A 26,605-nucleotide genomic window follows, 5' to 3' on the forward strand; every position below is an offset into this window, starting at 1 on the left:
TCATCTGCACCTTGCTAATGATTTAATCTGTTGCATCACCCATATATTCAGCTACATAAATAGGCGTTTCTTTTTTCTTTGAACAGATCAATAAGGAGTGTGTCAAAGGATTGTGGGCAGGGCAGCAGCAGGAGCTGGTGTTCCTCCGCAACCGCAACCCAGAGAGAGGCAGCATACAAAATGCTAAGCAGGTCCTGAGAAACATGATCAATTCATCATGTGACCAACCAATTGGCTATCCAATCTATGTCTCCCCTTTGACCACGTCATACGCTGGAACACACCAACAGCTAAAGAACATCTGGGGTGGCCCGATCAGTTTAGAAAACCTGCAGCTCTGGTTCACTTCCAGGTGGCAGAGGTAGGTATTGCCTTCCACGCCTTTTGTTGCTGCGCTCTCTTACACACCACCTGATACCTTCCAACAATGGTATGAAAACACCTGTAAGACAGTATTACTTATTCATGGGCTCTAGGTGATAATTCACCAGTACAACCAAAGTTCATGTCAATGACTTAAATAATGTGGACAATAAGGCAGGGCAGCAACCCATAAAGTAGTTCAGCATATCTCCTGTAATTCAGGAAGTGTGGTATCCTCTGCCAGAGTTATATGGGTGCACCACTCACAAAGTCAGTATTTGTAAGGCAGACATTTTAGATATTGGGATTGAAGGAGGGTATCAATTTAAGATCATTACCAAAAAAGACAAGAAAGAGATTAGGAGAATTTTTTTTACAGAGTGTTACATTATTTGGACATGGAATACCCCACCAAAATAAGCTGTTGATGCAGAATCAGTAATGTTTTTTAAAAGGGAATTAGACTTATATTTGAAGAGGAAAAATATAAAAGGCTATAGGAAATGAATAGAGGAGTGGGACTGAACAGATTATACTTCCAGAGATCCAGCACAGGCACGATGGGCTGAATGATCTCCGTCTGTGCTGTCTGATCTGTCTATCGTTCAATGCGACAGAAAGGTTTTCCCAGATCTCTTTATTAACAAGCACATCAACAATGTCTTTCTGGTAAATCAAAAGATAGGGTTACAAAATGTACTACAAAGGCGTGAAGAAGTAAGCTGTTATGATCAGTAACTGGAAAATGAACATGTTGATATCTCAGCAGAGAGCTGCGCTACACTCCCAGGCTTCACATGCACAATCTAATCACATTTATGATAGAGTAACAAGCAATGTTATGGAATGGTGTTTGTTTCAATTGGAGAAATAGTATTTCTAGTGAAATGAGCTCCTCCAGTTAGTAGAAATATTCCTGTTAATTAGAGCCCTGGGGAAAGAACTTCAACTGGGTCTAGACTTTGACATTTTCCTTAGTTTTTAGAGCGTGCCAATTTTAAATACATTTTAGACAATTCTTCAATTTAGTCTTAATTTTTAAGACTTTAAAAGAATTTAAAAGAATTGGTCATGGGTTGCATGCACTGAAATACTAGGAAAAGAGTTTTAATTCTAGACCCAGGTGGAATTTCAACACTTTGAGCTCTGACAGTTAAGGCGGACAACTGCAGTCCTGGAGTCCTGTAGCTCAGTGGTTAGAGCACTCGCCTTGCAACCGAGAGACCTGGGTTCAATTCTAGGCAGGGCAAAACCTTGGGCAAGTTTCCTTACTTCACACGCCTAATAATAATTGCTCCAAAACAAAAAATAATAATAAATTGGTCATTTTCAATCCACGACTGTTTGTGGGACATTGCTGTGCGCAATTGGCTGCCATGTTCGCCCACAGTATATTCTGTGAAGCGCTTTGGGACGTCTAGAAGACGTGAAAAGCGCTATATCAAATGCAAAGATTATTATTATTTTACAGAATGTGTCATGGGAGAGAATGCTTTTAATGCGAATATCCCATGTGAACATTGTCTTTGGATATCCTGTTTAGTAGCAGCAATCATTCATTCTCAGCATCATTGCAAAATCAGATATGTCATGTTGGAGTTGTCAGGGTACAGTCCTGCTGATATGAGTCGTGAGGAGGTATCTTTGGGAAGTTACTTAATTGATTCAATGTTTATCTGCATCTCTTCCTTTAGTTGATGTCAATCTAAAACTGTATTCAGTTCCTGTCAAGTACACGTCATATACTGCATGTGACAGTAGAGCCTAATATGTGGTGATTTTTAAAAGGATAAAGAAACTGGAAGGATATCACGCAGGAACTCCACTTCAACACAACCTACTTTCTATTGTCGGATGGAGTTCTGGTCGGGTTACTGGAAGCGTCCCTGCTCAGATTCCTAAGCAACCCCATTAGAAATCACCATGTATTAGATCCTGTTACTCATAGTTCAAGAACTCCTAACCCCATCTCCATGGTAATTCTTTGGAGTGCAATTATTTGTGACCAGTAATTACTAAATGGAGGCTTCTCGAGTGTAACTGTGTGTTAGCTGAGTTTGTGTATGTGAATAAGAACTGAATCTTCTCTATCAAGGATAATAATAATACTTTCATGTTAGGAGGATGTTCCAAAGCGGTACACAAAATTTACGGTGAAGTGGAGTCACTATGTATTTGTAGGCAAACCAGAGGCAAAGAATACATTTAATATCTGAGAGTTTCGCCGGATAACCTTAGGAAAAAATTTTATTTTCTTGAACATGTTGCTTGTGATTAATTAATTCCCTCAGGAGAATAAATAATTTGGGTAGAAACTACGATGTAGCAATTGTTTAGCTCTTTGGAAGGAATGGGCTGAAAGGCCTGAATTATGTTAGCTCTTCATGTTTGTGGCAAGCTATGTATTAGGAACTTCATGGGAAATTAATACCTCCCTGGTGAGTTTGGTGCCATGTTTATACTGTACATCTGGCAGTGAATTGCCAATTTTACTGGAATTCAGCTCTTTATCCTAATCTGGAAGAGGTGGTGGTTTTTGGAGCATTGCAACTTGCATCTTAATGTAATGGGTAGAAACGACACTCTGCTCATTCCCCCAGGGTCCATTTTAGAGCCCCCAGACTGGCCAAGGCAACTTTGAATAGTGTTATTAGTTGAGATGCCCTACTTTGTTTTTCTTCTGCCTTAACTCAGAGAAATGTGGAACAGGCAGTGTAAACATGACATCCAATGACTGCCAGAAGCAAAGCGCTTTGTTCACAGCCATGTAAACATAGCATGAAACCTAGCATCATGGGTCTCCCTCAAGCTTCGTGGTTGGGAGTTAGAAAATTAGGATTTCTCTCACAAAGTTAGAAATTAAGAAAGTAAGGCTATTGTTTGGGGACAAGAGAATTATTTGATATTGAGTGTAGTTATCTCATGCTTGCCATCACTTTAAATAGAAGGGGGAAAGGAGATTTTGGTTCAGCTACTTACTCTAACTCAGTGTGCTAGAAGGGAAAAGCTGACCTGGTTTATATGCACTCCTACAGTCAGCTGATAACAGTGGGATACTGATAGCAGTGAAAGAAGTCTCTGTCCCACGTCATACCATGCTCACAGCCAGAGAAGGCTGTGTGGTCACAGGCTGCAAAATGAAACAGAGAAAGATTTAAAATAAAATTAGAGTATGCACTGCGTTCATTCCCATTGCAGTTGAGTGACGGAGCAGGATAGACTTTTAGGGAAGAAAAAATGGCTGTAACTGAGGCTGACTTGACAACTACGGGGTCTGACAATTAAGACAGTGAATGGCGGCTGCGAATGGGAAACAGTCAATGTCTGTACCAAAGATAGGGTCAGTCTATTGCTACAGAATACATTGTAAATGGGCTTTTCTACAGCCTTCTGTATACATTTGCCACGGTGCTTAGGACAGTTGAACTGATTACAGTTTGTCTGTGGGTGGTTTAAACTAACTGGAAATGGAAAAGTGCTGTCATTTATGGAATCTTATTTTGATGGCAGACGTAGGAACAGTCAAAGAATGTCCCTTTCATCCCCACTGTCAGGTTCATTAGCACCATATTTTGATGCCAATTTTCCTCGGATTGTGTGTATAAGTCATTAATGGCAGTAGCTAAGGGTGCACATCAATATCCAACCTAAGCACACAGATCGATTTGGTCTGATTTATATGGTTGAATAAACTTTTAAATGTTTAGTTTATTCACAGAGGAATCCCAATGTAATGGATAAATAATAATGGGTATTATACTTGCCTTTGAATGTGTCCTAGTCATCAGTTCAATACCTTTCTACTCGTACAGTGTGGAAAGGCTCCTCCTTAAGAGTTTTCCAGTCATTTAGTTTTACTGTAAAATTCATCATGGTCATGGACATGTTCTGACATTCCTTAATAAATCTTGATTCATTCCAACAAATTCAATCATTGCAAAGCTGAGATTTTTGATGGGATCCATAGAGATCCCATGGCAGCAGGATGGATTTGCATTGAAAGTGTTTAGATAAGAGTGAATGACTGGCCTCCACAGAGAAACCCGTCAACATGGATATATGCTAAACATTTGATTTCAAACCCAAACCTTGTGGGCACACCCAGGAGAGCAAGTTCTTTACAAGTAAGCACTTATCCCTAACACTGATATTTTCCTTCAAGTGTTGCATTTGTCACAGTAAAACACATATATTTTGAATGTTTAACACATTTCTGTAGCTCAGTGGTTAGAGCACTCGCTTTACAAGCGAGAGACCTGAGTTCAATTCCAGGCAGGGCAAAACCTTGGGCAAGTTTCCTTACTCCACACAGAGCCTAATAATAATCCCTCCAAAACCAAAAACATTAATAAAATTGGTCATTTTTCAATCTACGACTGTTTGTGGGACATTGCTGTGCGCAATTGGCTGCCGCGTTCACCCACAAATATACAGTCAATTCACTTTACAGTGTGTTCTGTGAAGCGCTTTGGGTCGTCCTCCCGACGTGAAAAGTGCTATATCAAATGCAAGGATTATTATTATTATTATTATTTCTTCACTTCAGCTCATTTTATGGACCCAGACACGATCTATTTAGACATTACCTATTTTCAGTTGCAACTGAAGATGAAAGTTGTGTGTAGACATTCAGCTTATTCTCGCTACTTCAAACAGTCTTTTGGGTGTTCACGTCCTCTATATTATTTTTATTATTATCATTTTGAGATCTGAAATTCCTCATGATCTTTTTGTCTGTTGATTGTGCCTGTAAAATTTTGAAAGATTCTTAAATTCAGATTGAACTTTGCCCTCCGCAGTTCTTAATAAGAACTTTTATCCCAAACTAAACTGAATTTACGAATTTTCCAAAATTGCACACAATCTATAACAAATATAACATTTGTTATGACATTTTATAACAAAGTGCATGAGAAATTTCAGTGAACCTAATAGCTGATTGCCTGAGAAATTTAACGTACAATTTTAAAATGAAGGCTGCGTTATATGTAATCTTGTGTGAACATTTGAGAGGTTGTAGAAAAGTTCAGAGTTATGATAATATTATTGCCCAAGCTGCCAAAAAGCTACAAAATGACAAAAACTGCAGTTTTACCACAAATATCTTGATCTGTTTAGTTTGCGGAAAGGATGCAGTGGAGGGAACATTGATGACTCGGAATGTGGAGGAGGTTCTTCGTCGAGCAGCAATAACCACACTGGTAATACCACACGAAGCATCAGCTCTAAGCAAACCAGGATGTGGACACCACATCCCCTAGCTCCACTGACTAGTCACCGTGCTACAGGTAGGTCCCAAAACTCATTCTCTGCATGCTCTATTCCAGTTTGCCAAAGAGAAGAATTATGCCTAGTTGATGTCAGCAGCTCTGCCACAAGATGACAGGAGCTCATCTATTATCCACATTATATTTAAAAGGCACACACATGCTAAGGGACAGAAAATCATTATTGTACCAAAACTGCCCCAGCCCAAACCCAAAATTCCATCTCGTCTCAAACTATAAGACCATTTTGTCTTAAAATTTTAATTTGCGCATAATTCTGTAAAAGAAAATTAATTAGATCATACATTGGAAACATTTCTGCAGTCCCTAAAACAAACTTCCAAATTAAGAGTGAATTTTACAATTGTAGGCAATCTTAAATTTTAAGTGTTATAATAGACACATAGGCAAAGACCTAGATTAAATTCCAGGTCTCTTGATGCCTTGCTGCAGCATTAATCTTCTCTAACTTGAAAGTTAGACAGGGAGAAATATAACTTGACATTGGTTTTGGAAAATAGTTCAGGGACATGGTGGTTGAAAACTCGGCTACTGATAGTGGAATGGGAACAATAACTTGGGATTCAGTACCTGTAAGAAAATAATTACGCAGAACATTACAGCATGGAAACAAGCCATTTAGCCCAACTGGTCCATGCTAGTGTTTATACTTCAGACAAGCCTGCATCCCTCCTAAGCCCCTCTCCCATACCCCTCTATTCCCTTCTCCCTCATGTATGCATCAAGTTTCCAAGAAAAGGATTTAACAACAAGGTTACAACAAGATTACATTTGTATAGCGCCCTTCACGTCGGGAGGATTTCCTAAGGCGTTGGACAGTGTACAGCATTTCAGACCCAAGTGGGGTCAGGGGGGAGAAGGGAGGGGAGGGGAAAGGGGGTGACCAATGGCATGGTCGAAGAGAAGGGTTTTGAGGCGGGACTTGAAGAAGGCTAAGGAAGGGGCGAGGCGGAGTGACTCGGGGATGGAGTTCCAGAGGTTGGGGGCAGAGTGACTGAAGGCTCTCCCGCCTATGGTGGGGCAGGTGGGTCGGGGGACGTGGAGCAGGCCAGAGCCGGCTGAGCGGAGGGAGCGGGCGGGTTGGTAGGGGATAGGAGGTCACAGAGATTGGGTGGGGCGAGACCATTGAGGGCTTTGTAGGTGAGGACCAGGATTTTGAACTGGATCCTCTGAAGGATAGGGAGCCAGTGGAGTCGGGCGAGAATGGAGAATGGAATGGAGAATGAGAATGAAGTTAATTAAATGCACAACAAGGGGAGGAATTGCCAATGTGAGCTCAAAATGTGTTTCTACTAATGTAAGGTGCACCAGGAACACAGAGAATAAAATATTGGCTGTGTGACTTGTAGATTCGGTGGCATAATGACTTAACTTCAGAAATTGCATTGATACTAAACTTGACTGGATCCATTCCTTAATAATTAGCTTTCTTGATGTTTCAATCTACTGGCAGGAAGAGTTTATCTCAGTATTTGACCCTCATTGCATATATGGCACGGTATTAATACTGCCTAAAGTTAGTGTCAAGACTCCCATTTCCAATTGGCACCAATTTAGCATAAAAAGTACTATCTCTAGTAGAACAGGGCTCGCTCATCCTCTTTGGGAATCTTCTCCCGCAGTTTATTGTCTGACCAGCAGTGTCACTGTAGAGCGGGTTGGATTGTATGCGGGTTGAAATTAGGGAGAAAAGTTAGGTAAAAAATAGAGAATTAAAGAGGAGCAAAACAAGAAAAAACAGATTTTTTTAAATTTGTGTTTCTGTCGGTCGCTGGTAAACATGTAAATAAATTTGAAGTGGCCGTAAGCTGTTTTGTAATATACCTAAAATAGTGAGCAGCCCAACATAACATAACACCTACCTTTAGGCCACTCCAAACTCAAAGGAGCTTTACAGCTTCTGACAGAATGACAATTTTTTTAACCTCTTTCTTTGTTTCCTTTTTAATACTCTTCCGCCAGTCAATATCAATCATCCAGCATCAATGCAGCCTGTCTGACGAGAAGCTAGTTGCACTGGAGGGGGTTGGGGGTGGGGGAGGGAGTGGGTTGTGATGAGATATCCACCACAACAGGCTGGAAATTCAACTTGTAATGTAACATTTGAGATTCCAGGCTTCAATTGCAAGCACAATGCCGAGGTTCCTGCCTCTTTTTGTGCTTTTCATCTGGCATTTAAGGGAGCATTTAGGGCTTTAGTCTTGAGGGTGCAGTGGTTCTGAATATTTAAATATGAAGTTTAACTTTAAAAGCCAGGTCTAATGGACTTCACTAGTCTTTAATAAGATGATGTCTGAATCTTACAGTGTATCACCAGGGATTGGCAATGCCCATTTCTAGCTAGTCTGCCTCAAGCTCTGGGACACACCCTGCACTTCACCGCCTTGAATTGGGCACAGACCCACACACTTCTGCCACGTGCTCTGATGCATCCTCAGCCTCCAGGACATGGATCTAACCCACTGAACAACATATAGATTTTAATTAAAGGAAACAAAGCTCCTTCTTTCACAGTCCGATGCTCAGCTGCCAACAGTCACCATGGAAACTTCTGTCATGACAGAAACGTGTCCATCGCATATCTGCACATTATACTCAGACCACGTGGTCCTAATTGTGCAGGATTCAGGACTTTTGAAGAAATTTGAATGAAATGAATTGAGATAAAAATGTATCTTCTCTCATGAGGTTAATTAAAAAGGATCTGAATATAGCCGATCACAAAGCAGTGCTGACATCAGAGGCTGTGGACACAGTTTGTGGTCCATAGATCAGCTGGTCTCCCATTTGAAGTAAATAGTGGAGAATACATATTCAAGGGAGCATTTAAACAATGACAGAAAATGGTATCTGGGAAAAAAAAATTGCCAGAAAGAAAGAACTATTTTAGCAACAGAATGCTTGTGGACAAGCCGTGTAGATCCCGACAGTCTTCTGGGAGCTGCCGTCTGTGCATATTAGTCTCCTTCCGTGTGGCAGATGCTGAACTGGGAGGTTACAGTATTGCATATTTTATGAGAATTTGAGAAGGGTTATTGACTGCTACACATGGCTCTGCTGCTGATTGACTGAGACAGATAAAGCAGCTACACTTCATAATACGAAATACAAAACCTTCCGGACATGATTGTTTCATGTTCCACTTTTGACATAAGCTGTCATTTTGGAAAGGGAACGAGAAAGCTGTTAATATTTGCATGAAACTTGCTTGCTTTTTCTCCCTGTTGGGACGAGAAACCTTTGATGTCAACTTGAAAGCATGACATTATAGATGTAAAGACCTGCCTCTTGCAAATGTAATAAATTGATTTTGCAAAATAATTAGCATCCTGGATGCCATTAAATGTCACTTTAAATGCCCGTGTATTGGTAATGTAGCACATAAACCTGTGCTTCGAATTTGTAAGCAATATTTAACCTTTTAAATCTAGGCACACATTTGGTTTTCAATGTAAAAGTCACAGATTGTGTTGTAAAATCAGATCACTGAGTGGATTGAACTTTTGGGTTTTTTGATAGTGTATGAAATAAAGAACTCGGTCATGAAAGAAAACACCCTTTGCAGCCTCTTCTGAAATTATGTTCATTTAGGCCTTGTACTCATTTGCACTTGCATTACATCAAATGCAAGGATTATTCTCATTATTAGAGAGAAATTCAAAACCGGGATAGAAGGTAATCTCATTAATTTCACTAAGCATTGAGGAGCTTGACTCACTGCCACACACTAATCAGATAAGTAGCGATACCAAGTAAAATATATTTCTGAATGAGTCTTCAACAATATAGACGTGTGTAGTGTTGAAAAGGGGCTGTCTTTCTCGATGATTTACTTGAAGTACAGTATAACTTGTTGCAGAAATATTTTTTAAAATGTTCTTCTTGAAAGTGGTATTTTCAGATGGCCTATTCGTGTATGAATATCATTGCTATTTTATATATTCACACTTTCATCAAATGTGAAATGCGACTTTTTCTTATCAGTATCTTTTTTAACACAAGCACATCAATGGGGCCTGATTTTGAGATTTCTAAATTGATTTAGAAACAGCAAATCCATCAGGTTCCCGAACCTGTCTTGGGTCAGTCTTCCAGAACTCCATTCAGACACTCCTCTTCTGCCAGGCTGTTTTCTTGGCTATAATCCAGCTTTGTGAATGTGGAAACCGAAATTATTATCAGTCCCAAAGGGTTGGCCTGAGACATGTCTGACTATTTCCAAAATTCACTATTTACGACTATAAAATATGCAGTCACTACACTTTACAGTAGATCCTGTGAAGCGCTTTGACGATGTGATTAGGCAGTTTAATCAAATATAAGATTACTATGTACAAATCTTTTTGTGAATGCTGTATTTACAATTTACGTCTGGGAACGTTTACATCCATCTTGTCTTTGGCATGTAAATCAATAGATAGTATTTTCAAAATTGAGATTTAGAAATATCCTTATTAAAAATATTTTTTTTAAAAACTATTCCACTGAGCACTCAACTGCAACTGGTAAGCTTCATCTCCCCTTGGGAGGTTTACTGTGATTGTCACCATACACATGTAAAGGTTTCCTACTGTGCTGTGTAATTGGACTCACAGTGCTGCCTAAAAGCTCAAAGATGAACCGATCAATGAATTTCAGTGCGTTAAAGGGCCATCATCATCTTGGCTGCAATAACGCTGTCAACTGTTTTTGACGAAGCTTTCTAAATGCAATGTAATTGTCATCGCGCTGATGAAATTTGTATCATAAAACACTATTGTGAAAATTAGTCATGCTTCAAGCTTCTTTCCAAAACTGTGACAATCTTACTCTAATGTTTGAAGCTTGTCAAGAGTAAAATGTCAGAGGCTACCTTCCCAATGTATCATGTGCACTGACCAGTATGATCTATAATTTTCCAAGGACTAAATTGGGTTGATCTGATTATTTATGCATGCTTGCTGGTGGCTATTTCAGAGAGCATTTTAATAATAATAATATTGAATGTTAACGGTTTGTGTAGTGGGTATTCATTTACAGTGTAAAGACTGTGGAAATGATGAGCGCTATGGGCAGCCCAAATCCACCAGTCACCTGTCACTGAAAGCAGGGATACTTCCTACTCAGCTACTGGTAACTCTAGAGGCCAAACCCCTAACAGGTAGGGTGGTCCCTTGTGGACAAGCACGAGGGAAGCTTGCCAGACAGTGCTTTCAATGGCAAACTGTGGTTTTAGCTGTACTCCAACACATACTCTGGGATCTCCAAGCTTTGGCTCTTTTCAACCTGTGCCTAATGCTCTCCAGAATTGGGTTAGCAGGATGTGTCTATCCAGGGAGAGAGTTTGCACTCCATTCCAAACACAGCAAAATTTACATGTGTTGGTGGCATACACTTGTGGAAATTTGAGTCTGCTTTGAATACTTTTAAGCATGTGTCAGGCATCTGGCTGACCAAAACAAAACCCTGCAGAAACAAAAATATAAGAAATAACAAAATCAAAACGTGGGATGGGCAAGAGACAGAAGTAAAAGAAAATTGCATCCATTGCCTGCATGGATAATTATTCATAATTACAAAGATACAGGTGCTCTCGAAATGATAATTTGGAACTGCACACAGCAGGCGATATTGCATTCTACCTTCTGGTCTTGATTTATTCTTAATTTTAAAAACATTTGTGCAGAATCTGAAGACGCTCCTATAATTTAAAACAAAAATGCATGTCACCTGACTAGATTTCTCAACAGCGTTTACAATGAAAATTATATTTAGTTTCATAAAAAAATTCTCTCCGTCAAACTTAAGGGAGTTGATAACCTGCACTACAGTATTTTTTTTAAACTCGTCTGCTTAAACTTTAAACTTGCTGAATCATTGGAAATGTTGTGGAATGATAATGGTAATAATAATAAGAATCCTCACATTTTGTACAAAGCCTTTCATGTCAGGAGGATGTCCCAAAGCACTTTACAGGATGAATGGTAAAGTGCAGTGACTGTTTTGTGGGCAAACGTAGCAGCCAATTTGTCCACGGCAATTCCTTACAAACAGCCATGAACTGAACAACCAATTTTATTTTGATCTATTGAATTGAAATCACGCTAGTGGATCATTCACGTACTCCAGCTCAGAATTGGGAGTTGCTGCATTATTGGGGGTGCCGTACTTCAGACGAGACGTTAAACTGAGATCCCGTCTCACTGTTCAGGTGGCGTTAAAAAAAACTCATGACATTATTCAAAAATGAAAGGGATTTTCTTCTGCTATATTGGCCGGCAGAAATTTTTTTTTTATTAGGTCCTTCAATCCATAGCTGTTTGTGCATCATTGCTCTATGCAAATTGGCTGCCAAATGTGTCTAGAAATACACAGTCACTCTATTTTACAGAAAAACCCAGAACTTTGAGACATTTTGATGTGATAAGACACTATATCAAATGCAAGGATTATCATTTGTGCTGAGTTTTTCTGATTTGCATGGATTGCATCCAGCCAAAGCGGGAAACTTGAATATCTATTGTATAGAAACTGGGTTGTGTGATCTGTTCTAGTCAGTGTGAATTGTTAGTTTAATCTGTCAGTGGTGCTAGGATGTTTAATTGCGAGTAAGAGCACTTATGATGTCTGTATTGTCTTTGCATTGCAGTACAAAGAGAACAAAGGAGTCGCTCTGTGCAGCCACGTTCATCCAGATCAGTGACCCAGCGACCACCTGCTGAAAGTCAGTCAGGGTCTGTACTTGAAACGCAGCACCCACTGTCACGGGCTTCCACATCTGTCCACGGCATAGTTCAAAGGTTATCCAACAGCCAGCTGTCCTTCAATAACTCAATAGCTTCTATTTTATCCCAAGTACCTCGACTGTCCTCAGCAAGCCAGCCTAGTAGCCAAGGTCAATCTGCTACACAGAATAGATGCAGCATTGCCTCTTCCACTAGCTCCACACTAAGCCTTTTGTTTGGGAAGAGAAGTTTATCCAGTGGGCTCGTGATATCCGGACTTTCAGCAGCAGATGGAGGAAGCACCACTGACACCCAGTCAACCAGCAGTGTCAACGTTGCCCTTGGACCATCAATCAGAAGTGGAAGTCAGGCAACACGGGTAACACTACCATTCTTCATCTTCATTTTAGGGTGACCCAGTAACCTTAAGTGGTTGAGTGCTTGACTTCCAAGCAGAAGGGGTCTGAGTTTGAATCCCAGGCCTGCCCATCACTTCAACCGACTTGCTTAGGTTCAGTGAGTTTTGCTGGTTCCCAGGCAGACGGCTAGATGGAGTTCAAACAGCATTGAGATATTCCATATGGGAACGGGTGGGTTAACAGGAACGAAAACCTGACAGTGTCTGCCGCTGCTCATGTGAACAGCAGCTCCTGCTACACAGCATCCATTAGCAATACTGGAGGGGGAACAGCATCCCATCCTCCTAGTTGGAGAAGAAAGCAAACAGCACCTAACAAAAGAAAGATAAAGGAATACCAAAAGCATAACAACAAAAATATAAGAATGAAAGAAATTATGGAGGCCCTCTCTAATGGAATACCATCCAAATATAAAACACAGTGGTATGATGCACAAGTTTATCTTTAGAAGGATATGCAGCAGCAACAGTCGATAAAGTGGAAAATAATGCAGTGAAGAATTAGGTTAACTTCCAAAGCATTAGTAGGGGGTTACATTTCTTCAAAAGGTTCTCTTTAATCTGAATTTAATCCTAATCTAGTTGAGAATGGAAGTGTATTTATATACAAACAACATCCCCTCTGTCGATGATCAGGGCTCCCTGTGTCTCCTAATCTGTCTCGCATAAGTTGCAAATTGTTATAGTTATTTTAAACTTTATTCTAACCCTGCCCAAGTCTGCTGCAGTTAAAAACAAATTAGTTAACAGAATATGTACCAGCATAAGTAGAGCTATATTGAGCAATGGGTTGTCAGTGCACATATTGGCACAATGGCTTCTGTGAACTATTTCCAATCACGATTGGGATGCCAACGGACAAGTTGAGGAACTTCCCTATAAACAGGGACAGTACTTTAGGTGATGGGTTACCTTCCTAGTAGCTAATTGCAGAGCACAATTGATCAGGTTGCTGACCCAGACTCTCCCTCACAAGATCACGAAATGAACAGGCCCATTTGGTCCAGATTAGGTGTGTTGTGTGAGACCCGCCTATCAGTTTTGCCTCGCTGTCTGCCAGAGCTCTCCCCTGTGCACCTTCCCCAACAGCACAGTCAAAACGCAGAGTTCACCACATGGGCATTACAGGTTCATGACCAATGCATAGATCCACCACTCAAAAATTACCTTGATTAAAAATGAGAAATCATTACTAACATTACATAAATAAGGCATCCAATTTCAAGGGATTGTAAATATTTTATATGAAACTGAAAAGAATTCTTAGAGTTTAAATATCAGTCTGCACACTTTCAGCAACTAAACATACCCTAAAAAAGATAAACATTGCAGTTGTGATGTTGCTTTGCTAAACCATGAATGGTGCCCTTTTCATGGCTATTTATTATTCACAATTAACAAAAAAGCTACCCTTCACGACCGCGTGCAACTCACTGCTCCCACCATGGAGTGCTCCTTTTCTGACATGCTGGGCAGGGAGTTGCAGAACAGATTTAATTCTATATACATTGGTGTCCTGTAGCTCAGTGGCTAGAGCACTTGCTTCACAAGCGAGAGACCTGGGTTCTATTCCCGGCAGGGCAAAATGTTGGGTAAGTTTCCTTACTCCACACGCCCCTGTTTATCTAGCGGTAAGTAGGAACCTGGTTGTTAGTCAACTGGCGGATCGCTTTTCGGGGATAATAATCCCTAAAAATAAAATACAGTCAATTCACTTTACAATATATTCTGTGAAGCGCTTTGAGATAACTAAGGTGACGTGAAAAGTACTATATCAAAAGCAAGGATTATTATTATTATTAATTCCCGTTATCTGGGACTGTGTCTGCATGTTGTGCAAAGCTACTGAAATGCAGTATGGTGACTTTTAAAAGACATTTTAACAACATAAGGTAACATTTTTAAATCCTGGAAAATAAAAGACTTTATTTCTGAAACTCTGAAACCTTGAAAACTTGAAAACTGAAACTCTGAAAACTTGAGGGTTCAAGAACTATGGTGTTTCTAAAGACATCCTGTTCCTTAGTTATTTACAGGGATAATTAAGGAACAGTACAGAAACTGGTTAGAAAACATGTCCTTAAAATTGTTCCGTCGGTGAATGGAGAATAAAGATGGCAGTTGCAAAGACAGAGGGAGATATTGCTCTCCCAGACTCAGAAATCTGTTGAGTCCCAAATCTATTATTCAATAAAAGGATTCCTTAATTAACCTGCAATAATTGAGGAATGCAATGGGTTTAGTAAAGGGAGGTTAAAACAGAATATGGTGTTCAGATACAGTCATTGCAAGATTTGTTTAATGCATGGATATGAAAGATTTTAGCTACACAAATGTTTAAATTAATATTTAAGATTTCTGGTGACTTTTATTCGGTCAGACGGGTGTCTGACACATGCGGAAATCCATCACCATGCTTGAATATCCAAACCAAACTGAGAATTCCATGCATTCCACCTACACATGGAAATTCAAGAGAAAGATTGTTGGAATGAAATACCTGCCTGACGGGCTTTCCTGTGCTTTTCCAACTAGGACCACCCTACCCGTTAGAGCGTTAGCTATTGGGTTAATGGGGGCTGAATGGGAAAACTGACTGATCTGCTCTTCCAAGACCTGCCAATGAGGCAAACTGACTGTGCTATTATCAGCGTAAATTTTAAATGCTATCAAAGCAGGAAATGTCAGCGCAGGAAACAAACTCTTTCTTGACTAGATAAAGCTCTTTCCACTCTGCCCAACAATATCTCTTCACTCCAGCCTCAGAGGAGCATTGCTCCACTTCACCTATGACATTTCTAAGCTCCACGCCTGCCAGGCTTGTGACCCAGGAAGTTTAATGCCAAGCATTAATTTAATCTTCTGTTGTACATGGTATGTCCACAGCCATTATTTTGATGTGTGTGCAAGATGAACGATATCCCAGCAGGTACAGACCCATTCTCCAGGTATAATCTTTTTTATATATATTGTTTCCTCACATTTTCCATTGGGATCACAGCTGGGCTTCTGTTGAGACATAGCTCCTGTTGAGATGTCCATAGGAGCAAATTTCTTCCAACAAGTCTTGGATCTGCAGAGCTGATGACCACAATTTAAGCAGTTTTGTAATGGATTCCTCTGGAGTTTTCCTTTCTGCAATTCCTACGATTGATGGGGAGTACCGCAGACTCGAGGATAAATCTATTCCAGGTAGTTTCTAGATTGAAGTTGCCTTAAGTTCTGAATGCACCCTGGGACTGAAACTCATTCATAGATTGTGCTGGTGTAAATAGCCTAGCCTCAAATGTGCTTGAGTGGAGGCTGTTTCTCATTCAGTTTAATCATTCATAAAACTCAAATAGCTTGTGCATCAGATTAAATCTCCTTGTTGCTAGAGATTAAGAAGAGCATTACTGCTGGGAGGCAAAGTGGTTTGAAAGACTCTGAAAGGTGCAGCGAGATTCAGCAACAATAGGAGACAGTGCTCGAATTGGAGCAATTCACTCACAGGCAAAAACAGAATTAGCTGATAAAGCAAATCAGCAGCCCAAGGAGCAAGAGCAACAAAAAAGAAAAATCTTTAAAATGAATAAGAGATCAGTCTAAAAAAGAACAGAAACAAGAGCCAGAGTCAATACTATGAGGAAACAACTGGAGGAATAAGGCAGCTAGTTCTTTGTGGTTGGATGACTGATGCCTTGGACATCAGGTGATCATTAGTCAGTGACCTTTAACTCAGCAGAAATTAATCGGTTCATTTCCGACCATCACGAAAATTCACAGTGTATGAAGGATTTTAGCTCACCAGAATTGCTGCAATCGGGGGGAAAATTATGCTCATGCATTCTATCCAAATGTGCATTGAACTGGACTGAAACCCTACCAGCTTTCCAGCACAGTGTTGTGCAGGAACACATCCAGTTCATTGACTGTTCTGTATCACTTTCACGGGCAGATATGAGCGCAATTTATCTTCCATTTCAGCAACTTCTCTTTTGTGTCATTATTTTAAAAATTGAACAATGTTTCAACTGAGGTTTATATTCGTACAATTACTTAAATTCAAGTATAAACCTCTACCACTAACAAAAACAATGAATACACATAAAATAGATCAGAATAAAGCTTGTTGATTTGAAGCCTGGCTTTAATAAAGTGACTGTAGTTCATTTGCTTAAAGAATTTTTGTGAACACTTTGGTTAACTCAACCCATTAACAAATGAAGTACTACTCCCTTTTTCACATGTGAAAACCCATGCTATCAGTTTCTAGCTAAAACGTATGAAGTGGATGGGGAATGTACACTCTTAGTATTACTTTTGTCTACTTTTCTAAATTCAATTTAACCATGGGTGAAAATACAGATGCACATTACCACAGTTTCACCTGGGCGATTGTTGACCAATACACTGGGAGAAACTCCCTTCTCTTTTCAAAATGCTGCATTACCCATATCAACCTGTCCGCTTCCTCCGCTCAGCAGGATCCGGCCTGCTCCACGTCCTCCGCCCGGCCCGCCCCACCATTGGCGGGCGGGCCTTCAGCCTCTCTGCCCCCACCCTTCGGAACTCCATCCCACATTCCCTTCACCTTGCTCCTTCCCTTGCCTCCTTCAAGGCACGTCTCAAGACTTCTTCTTCGACTGGGCCTCTGGCCACCCTCCCTACCGTGCCCTCCACCCTCGCTCATCCCACCCCTGCCCTCTTCCCCCGCTCGGGTCCAAATCCCTGACTGTCCAGCTCCTTAGGACATCCTCTTGACGTGAAAGGCGCTATACAAATGTAATTTTGTATTGTATTCACCTTAATATCCAAATTTAAATTTTCAACAGCCCAAAGTAAGGCTTAATGTCATTCATATATTTATCTCCAATTACTATTTGCTGATAATATTTTAGAAGAGTTTGGGTGTTATCTGTAGGTAGTACACTGTACAGTGCTATGCGGATGCCAGACTATATGGGCATGTGACTTGCATTGAAATTTAAAAAATCACTGCACTTGGCATTACACTGTGCCAGCCTGGCTCAGTTGGTAGTGCTTTCACCTCTTGAGTCAGCGCTGGTAGCTTCAAGCCTCACAACCTATAGTATAGGCTGACACTCTCATGCAGTGATAGGGTCTGCTGTGTTGTTGGAGGTGCCGGCTTTTGGTCGAGAAATTAAGCTGAGATCCTGTCGCCTAATCGGGTGGCATGGCGCACTTTGAAAAGAGAAGGGAGTTTCTCCCAGTGTTTTGGTCAACAATTGCCCAAATAGAATTGGATATTCACTTCATGGCTCTTTGTGGGACATTCCTGTGCATAAATTGGCTGTCGTGTTTGCCGAGAAAATAGTCACTTGACATTGTATCTTGTGAAGCACTTTGAAACGTTGTCCTGATGTGAAAGGTCTATTATCAAATGTCAGGATTATTATTATTATATTATTCTACACCAGTAATTATTTTTGAATCACTTTGATATGTTTTGACATTTAAGGGTGCTATAAAATTGAAAGTTGTTTCTTTGTTACTTATTGGAAAAGAGGTCGGATAGTTAATAGTCCTGTAGCTTACTGGTTAGAGCACTCGCAAGCAAGAGGACCTACGTCCAATTCCCTGTCAGGGTAAAACAAAATGTTTCCTTATTCCACACACCTCTGTTTACCTAGCAGTAAGTAGGAACCCAGTTGTTTGTCAATTGGTGGATTGCTTTTCTGGGGGTGATAATCCCTTAAAAAAAATAATTTGGTCACTCAATCCACGACTGTTTGTGGGACACTGTTGTGCGCAATTGGTTGCCATGCTTCGCCCATAAAATATACAGTCAATTCACTTTACAATATATTCTGTGAAGCGCTTTGAGACATCTCGAAGACTTAATAAAGCGCTATATCAAATGCAAGGTTTATTATTATGAATAGCTGAGCTAAGGCTTTGCAGATGGATTTAATGTAGAAATTACAAAGTAATGTATATTAAGAGCATGTGCACACAATTAAGAGGTATTCAGTAGCAGAGATAGAGAAAAAAAACAATTTGAATGTGACTATTGATCATTTATTGATCATGTATTAATACTTCCAGTCAGTGTAATACTGATATCAAATACTAGGTTACATCTTTCAAAAAAATGTTCAAATCTTGTATAAATCAATTGAATGCTGTGTGCAATTTTTGGAGATGAAGGGGGAAAATTACAGCAATTTGTACTGCTTTCGGCATTCCATTCTTTAATTAAGGCTAGAGATAAATAGATGCTTTTTCAACAGGATAGAAATTGTGGTTAAGACATGCCTGTCTTAAAACCAGTCATAAATGACAAGTTTGGGATTGGGCAATCTTCCTCTCTGATTTCTGGAGAATGGTTTCTCCTGCAAGCTTTTCAGCGACCATGTTTCGTAAAGCTAGTGAAATGCTTAAAGAATCAATTTTTGGAGGTTTGAGTGTAATTTTAACTTTAAAAGTTTTGTTTAAAACGTGTAAGTGGTGAGAAGCACGAAATCAGCACCGAAATGTTAAGAGGCTTGAGACCTACTGAAAAATAATGCATTGTTGATCACCATGAATTCCTACAGACTACAGTATAGAGAATAGTGAGAGCACTGGGAGTAATTACAAACCAGGCATCATATTGAGAGAATCAAATCATGTCACAAATCTCTAGGGTACAACTCAAGTGGCTCAGACACATCAGTCAAACCCTGAAAGAAAATTGCAGCCTTTACAATGATCCCATGTATCTGCTGCTTTCATGATGCGTTATTGTGGAGCAAGTATCTGTATTTTCGGGGGGGCTGGGGGCATTTTGTAGCCAGCGGGTATGGTGTATACCACTGAGGAACTTTGTGTAATTCATGTGAAATTACATCCATAATGAAGAATTAATGACTGTGATGAAATCACCGCAAGTTTATTAAGTGATATGTCATGATTAATTACCAGGAAATAACAGTTGACATTTAATGTTAATTGTATTGCATTTCACAAATGATAAAATACTACAATTTAGAATGTATTTTGATGTACAATTGTTCTAGCCGTCAGGTTTGACCCACAGATGTCCTTCCTTCCCCACATCTGGTCCCTGATCAGGACAATCCTTCCTCCACCTCCGCCACATTGCCCGCCTCCGACCATACCTTACTCTAGACGCAGCCGAAATGCTCGTCGATGCACTTGTCACCTCCCGACTTGACTATTCAAATGCCCTTCTCCCCGGTCCCCCCAGCTCCACCATGCACAAAATCCAGCTGATTGAAAACTCCGCCGCCCGCATACTTGCCCATACTGAACGCCGTACCCCATCACACCAGTTCTAGCCAGGATCCACCCGATCGCCGAATGGATTGATTTCAAGATCCGCGCACTTGTTTTCAAATCCCTTCATGCCTTGGCACATCCCTATCTCTCCGACCTCTTTACTCCCCAACCCACTACCCGCTGCCTCCACTCAACTGGCTCTAGCCTCCTGTATGTCCTCGTGCCCTCTGTTCCACCATCATTTTTCAGCCACTATACGTAGAAACTCCTGAACATTATTTCTCTATCCCTCCAGCTTGCCCCTTCCTTTCCCATCTTCAGGTCACGCCTGAAGATCTTCCTCTTTGACTGTGCCTACGGACTCCCCCCATCCCCCCCCCCCCCCCAACCACTGCTCGGCGTTGTGTTCCACCACTGTTAAGCGCTCTGGGACGCTACCCTGTGTGAGGGGTGCTATATAAATGCACGTTGCTCTCCTTGTACACCATATACTGATGGTTGCAGGTATATAAGTTTTATATCAGTATCACAGAACATTATGACCATTCTGAAAAATAACTAATTGTACCGTTAAGCTTCCTATATTCTATAACTTGCCAGGATCTAATAGTGAATGACTTTTGCTTCCAAATTGATTTCAACCTGCCTCTGTAACCGGTTAAGTAGAGACAGTTGAATTAGAGATTGTGACAGTCGAAAATCAGACTTGAACTGGAAAACGTATGATAAATTGCCAACAACAGTGAGGTACAATCACTGTTGTGGGAATTCTTGGTTGATGAAGACTTGTGGATTGTATAGAAAATACAGCACTCAAAAATTTGTTTAGTAATATTCTCTCTGGATTTTTTTTGAAGGATGCTTCTGATACTTGCCTGAGCCCTGATGCTACCGTCTCCAGCCAGATGAGAGATGCTGCTCAAACAGACGATGCTTCACACTCTCAGGATGGAGACCCACTCTGTGACTGTACCAAACAAGATGGGCCAGAGAACAGGGTTTCTCATCTGATGGTGGAGAAGAATCGGCAGTGATTACTCAAGTTTTAAGTTGAGTTACAGGTCAGCGAATCAGTAATGAGAAGGCATGCATTTTCAATAATACAAAAATAATAAAGGGGAGCTTAGAAAATACTTATACTGAGGGTGGTTGGAACGTTGAATTCTCTGCAACAACTTAGTTGAAGCAGAGTCTATAGAATATTTTGAAAGGGAATTAGATAGATGCTAGAAAAAAGAACTATTAAAGGGTTTAGGGAGAGTAAAGATGGGTGGGATTACATTAGGTGACTCATGGAGAAAACACCAGCCAGATTTGATGGGTCAAAATAGCCAGTTTAGGTGTTGTAATACTCTTCGATTTAGCCCAAATCAAAGAATGAAAGAAAGCAGATTTTTTTCACATAATAATAATAACATGAAACATTAAACAGCAAGGGGCACTTGTGATAGGATTCCTTGTCATTTGGAAAAGAAACCTGGAGTATGATCTGGTCGAATTATTTTGTATCAGATCCTATAAATTGCTTTGTGTAATGGAGTGAAAATATATTTTCATTTTAAAATTCAATCACCATCCCATCAAAAAAAAATTCTCTGAGAATGCCTGGGAATAAGAACATAATTTGATGTGGTTTAAAAGACCACATATTCCTGTTTATTCAACCACAGATGAGTTAGATTTCAGTCTCATCAGACCAACACAAAATTCATTTCTGCATAACTGCCATAATGTTCCAAAATATTTGTAAGGTTATAGCTGCATTGTGTACCATTTTAGTTAAGGATACATGATACAGTTACTCTTTAGCTTTCTGTGTGTAATATGTTACAGAGAGATAAACCCTTTTCCAAGGAGGGTATATTTCAGAAAGGGTAACTTTTGTTGAGCCATAACCTTAAGCAGGTTAGGAGAAAAAGGGGTGTGGAACAGCACAACTTATGTGTGTCCTGCATCTCAATGTGTTCACTGGTTTGAATGCAGTTTGACTGTGTTTGCCGGTGATAAAATTAACCTTTAAGAGGTGTAAATATTTCATCCACACTGGATGTATTGCAATGTTGTGCTGCTGCTGCTCTTTCATAGGGATGAAATTACAGTATATACAATCTACATGTTAGGCACATTTGCTATTGATTTGGTTTGGAGATTCTTGCATCGGTTTCAATGCTATCTTCATTTTCCTTGTATTGTTTAATAGCTGAGTTGTTGTGAATTGATAGTTGGAGTTCATAATTATTCTTCCCCAATATTTACTAAAATGAAAATATAGATACCACTCATTATTTTCTCCCATGCCAAGTACTTTTCCCTGAGAGGAGAAACAGGCAGAGATGTCAAATCCTTTGCCTAAGCCACACTTACATGAGTGAATGTCTCCGATGTCAATTCCTTTCTTCTCGCTAACTGGCATAAATTCTTAACCTGGATTTGTTCATACTTTTTTTAAAAAAAAGTGATATTAAACATTACAATCTTCCGTTATTACAAAAAGTACATTTAGATGTTTTCCTCTAGCATAAGCACTTTGACCTGCAGCTAGATCACTAATGTGACATTTATACTGCTTTCATGATGAATTGTTGCTGAAAGCACAATGAAAATTTGGGTTTAAAGGCATCGATTTGATTCCAAGCTCGGCTCACTTCAGGAAGTGATTCGACCCATCGCTGCAGCACATTGCAGCCAACTCCAAACAGATTTTAAACTTAAGCAAAAAAAAAATTATTTGTGTGATCCACTGAATGAATCATGCAGCAGTATAAATCCAGCAGAAATGTCTGTATACAGCAGGTGCTTTATTCTGGCCTTATTCTGTATACATCAGTGGTGCTAGTGATGTACCCCGTATGCTTTCGAATAATTCAAGATTATTATTCTTGTTTAGTGAGTTTAGTTAAGCATTTACACAAAGTGTATTTTTGGTTCTTAAAGACATGTTATTTTGTGCTTCTTCACTAAACAATTGATAGAAAGAAATCTTAAAATTGAAATAGAATAATGGATTTCATTTTACTTTCTACAAATACTTAATGGCATCCATTATGCCTCTGTAATACCAAATTTCTTTCCATTATGCTGCTGAGTGCACATAGAGATAACAGAATTAACCACAGAGTCCTACACAAAATATAACTGTGCATGAGATTGCCTGTTGAAATCTGCTTAATAACTTATAAACGTATAGCCATTTTAGTTTTATGATCACTGAAGGTTCGAAAATGTTATCGGATCAAGATACAGAAGAAAATGGAATGCAATTTATTCTTAAAACATTATTTCTAGCAAACATGTAGGTTTTATTTATTAAGTTTTATTTATTAAGTCAACACACGGAGAATGTATTCTTGAATCAGATGCACATATTTCTGGTTTCCTTAGTGTCCGTGTGCAATACCAGTAGCCTGCAAAGTGCCCATGTACTGGTAACTACAAATCCTTTTTTNCCTATTGATTTAAAATTCTGTATTCATTTATTGTGTTTCAGTTGCCTTGAATTTTATCAATGTTTTAAATTGCAACGCATGATGCAGTGTGCAGTTTTTAGTACTGTATGTAATTCAGAAAATTAAAAGTTGCAATTTTTATCTGGTTTCTTGAACTGTTTATTGATTCACTCTCGTCCCGTGTGAGTAATTTGAGTGGTGTATGTATGTGTTGGGAGGGTACGGGGGCTGAGTGGTAACGGATCCTGGAGAAAGCAACAATGCAAAGAGGCGTTTTATCACATGTACGGATTATTATTATCATATTCCGGGCGATGTTTAAATTGTTTCATTTTTGTACAGGCAGGCAAAGACCTTTTGTTGCGCTATATTGAATAAACAGTACTTTTATCTGATTATTGAATGTAACATATTTTGGAGCACTTGATATCTGACTGATGAATATGGTTAGGAGGTGAACTTACCCCAGGTTTGTAGAAATAGTTTTATATTTACTGGAACTACTCTAGCCCTTGATCTGAGTATTCAGGTCCCCAAATCTATCTTATCACGCAATGAGACAAAAAGCTAAGAAGTAAGTCTCTAAATGAGTTTGCATTTAAATTGTACAGAGAGTCACAAGAAATTACAGCTTAGAGGGAAGCAATCGGCTCATTGAGCTCATTGAACCTGAGCTGGTGCTGCCATACACTGCAGAAATTCCTAATTCCCTGATCTTTTCCCATATCCTCTTGTATTCTTTCTCTTCAAGTACCTATCCTTGTTAAATGTTATTCTGTTAGCTTCAATGACACTTGTGGCAAAGCATTCTTAGTTCTAATAATATTCCATGATTAACCCTTGGCTTGGTTCCATCCAGCATTCCCTCTTCGAATCAGCACAGAAATCATTTTACAGAGGATTTGTTCAAGTCATTCTGCAGCTATCCTGAATCTTCCAAGCAGATACTTATCCACTTCTGTTTTGAAGGATTTAAATGATACTGCATGAACTAATTTTATTGAGAACCTGTTCTACTAATAATAATCCTTGGTTTGATGAAGAGCTTATAACATCAAAGCATCGCAAAGTGCTTCACAGGGACTTGCTGTCAAATACAGTGATTATGTTTATAGCTAAATGGGGCAGCCTATTTTCACACAGCAATCTCCCACAGATAACCAGGAAATGAAAGACAAATGTATTGGGAGATTGTGAGCCAAGCCAGCAGGAGAAACTCCCATCTCTAGATTTACAGGCCAATGAAACTTTCAGAATTTAAAGTCTGATCCGAAGGACAGTACCTCTGAGATTGCATTCCTATCTTGACCTAGACTGTGAGCTCAAGTACTAATGTGGGGCTTGAACTTAGAATCTTTTGACTCATGCCTTTGCTGGCTCTTTATAAGAGCTATCCATTTAGTCCCACCTTTCCGCCCTCTCCCCATAAATGTTTATATCTGAAGTGCTTTGAGGCATCCTCCTAACGTGAAAGGCACTATATACCTGTAAATTGCTGCATATAAATTTTCTTTTTAAAATATTTATCCAATTTCCTTTTAAAAGCTATTATGGATTCTGCTTTAACTACCTTTTTGAATTCCCAGTGCGTTTGGAAAGGTAGATTATAAATCCTGTGTGTGGCAATGCACGACTCACTTATTGATCTTGAGCCTTATTCCGTTATGCAGAATTGAGCAATATACTCCAGGAGTATTACAAAAACCATATAGAAGGGGCAGTATGCTTTATTTCCCCCCAAATAACTTTTATTTCTTCATTCCTCCACAGTAGGAGAATCCAGCCACCCTCGGCTTCCTGCGGTCATGTTTGTGCTCTAAAACATGACTCATTTAGTGTTCGACAGCAGGTCCGATCACTAAAGCTTACATGATTCAATAAATATTGAATCTCCTATCAGCAGGCAGTCCTTTTAGACCATACCGTTCTCTGTACGTTGGCTGTACTGTAACCTTACAGTGTCATTGAATCAAATGAGCCCAAATAACTGGTTCCTTTTCATGCTGAGCTATGGGTCAAATTCCTGTCAGAGTTTATTAAAGTGTCTTTGAATAAGGGCTTTCTGTTACAATACAGCTTTCCTGGCAGGGCTATGGCTGAGCTTATTGGACAGATAATAGATGCCTTCATAGCTTAATGATTCTGATACTTGGAAAGTCTTCCATCAAAGAGAAAGCCAGCAGTAAGTTAAGAATGTCTAGAAGGATCATCTGTAGGAATGGATCATTATGACTGATCATTTCTCTCCCTTTGTAGCACACCTCATGGCGATTGTGATCCTGTCCGGAGGGAAGTGCAGTCTCTCTAAATGTATCTCTTGCTATCCAGTGGCCATGTCAGTGGCTGATCTGATGGTGGTTATTTTCCCCGGGATCCCCCACTAACACTTGCCTCTGGGGAACAATCACATAATATCCACATCAAACGCATTTTAGATCTGTAATTAAAATTACAGTTTGCATCAATTTAATGCAGTTTCTGCATCAAATTAAGGTAAACTGTGCTTTACAGATCCAGTGACAGACATTTCTCAGATGTAGTCTCCCATTTGTGCTAAGCAGTGTAACTTCAGACTGACTGGAGCCGATGCAAAACCAACTTTTAAACGGAATGGAATGTGCACTCTCTCCTTGGAGGGACTCGTCTTTACCTATTTTTCCAGAGAATAGTAGGCGCAGGTTGGCAAGATCCAAGGCTTGGGGACAACAACAAAAATTACATTTATAGAGCTCCTTTCACGTTGGGAGGATGTCCCAGAGCGCTGAACAGTCAGGTGTTGGGGCCCGAGCATGGGGGAGGGGTGGTATAGGGGTGAGGGAAGGCAGAGAGGTGGGAGGGCGACCAAAGCCACAGTCGAAGAGAAGGATCTTGAGACCTGTCTTGAAGGAGGCGAGGGAGGAAGCAAGGCCAAGGGACCGTGGGATGGAGTTCCAGAGTGTGGGGGTAGAGAGGCTGAAAGCCCGGCCACGAATGGTAGGGCAGGTCGTGCGGGAGACATGGAGCAGACCAGAGTCCGCTGAAACGGAGGGAGCGGGCAGGTTGGTAGGGAGTCAGCAGGTCAGAGAGGTAAGAGAGTCAAGGCCATGGATGGCCTTGAAAGTGAGGACGAGGTCTTAAACTTGATCCTCTGGGTGATGGGGAGCCTGGGGAGGGTGAGTGGGA

General features: G+C 40.1%; 1 protein-coding gene across 1 annotated transcript in view; it reads left to right on the top strand.

Moving 5' to 3' along the window:
- Positions 1–21,067, top strand: part of LOC121848535 (pecanex-like protein 2) — a 120,491-nt gene extending 99,424 nt beyond the window's left edge. The window contains exons 32-35 of the mRNA XM_042332957.1: positions 87–361; positions 5,482–5,651; positions 12,280–12,734; positions 20,855–21,067. Coding sequence (XP_042188891.1) covers positions 87–361; positions 5,482–5,651; positions 12,280–12,734; positions 20,855–21,031 — 1,077 coding nt within the window. The 3' untranslated portion in view covers positions 21,032–21,067. The remainder of the gene's footprint in view (positions 1–86; positions 362–5,481; positions 5,652–12,279; positions 12,735–20,854) is intronic.
- The last annotated feature ends 5,538 nt before the right edge of the window (positions 21,068–26,605 follow it).

The sequence above is a fragment of the Callorhinchus milii genome, unplaced genomic scaffold (genome assembly GCF_018977255.1).
Source record: "Callorhinchus milii isolate IMCB2004 unplaced genomic scaffold, IMCB_Cmil_1.0 Scaffold3, whole genome shotgun sequence".
In the NCBI taxonomy this organism is placed as follows: domain Eukaryota; kingdom Metazoa; phylum Chordata; class Chondrichthyes; order Chimaeriformes; family Callorhinchidae; genus Callorhinchus; species Callorhinchus milii.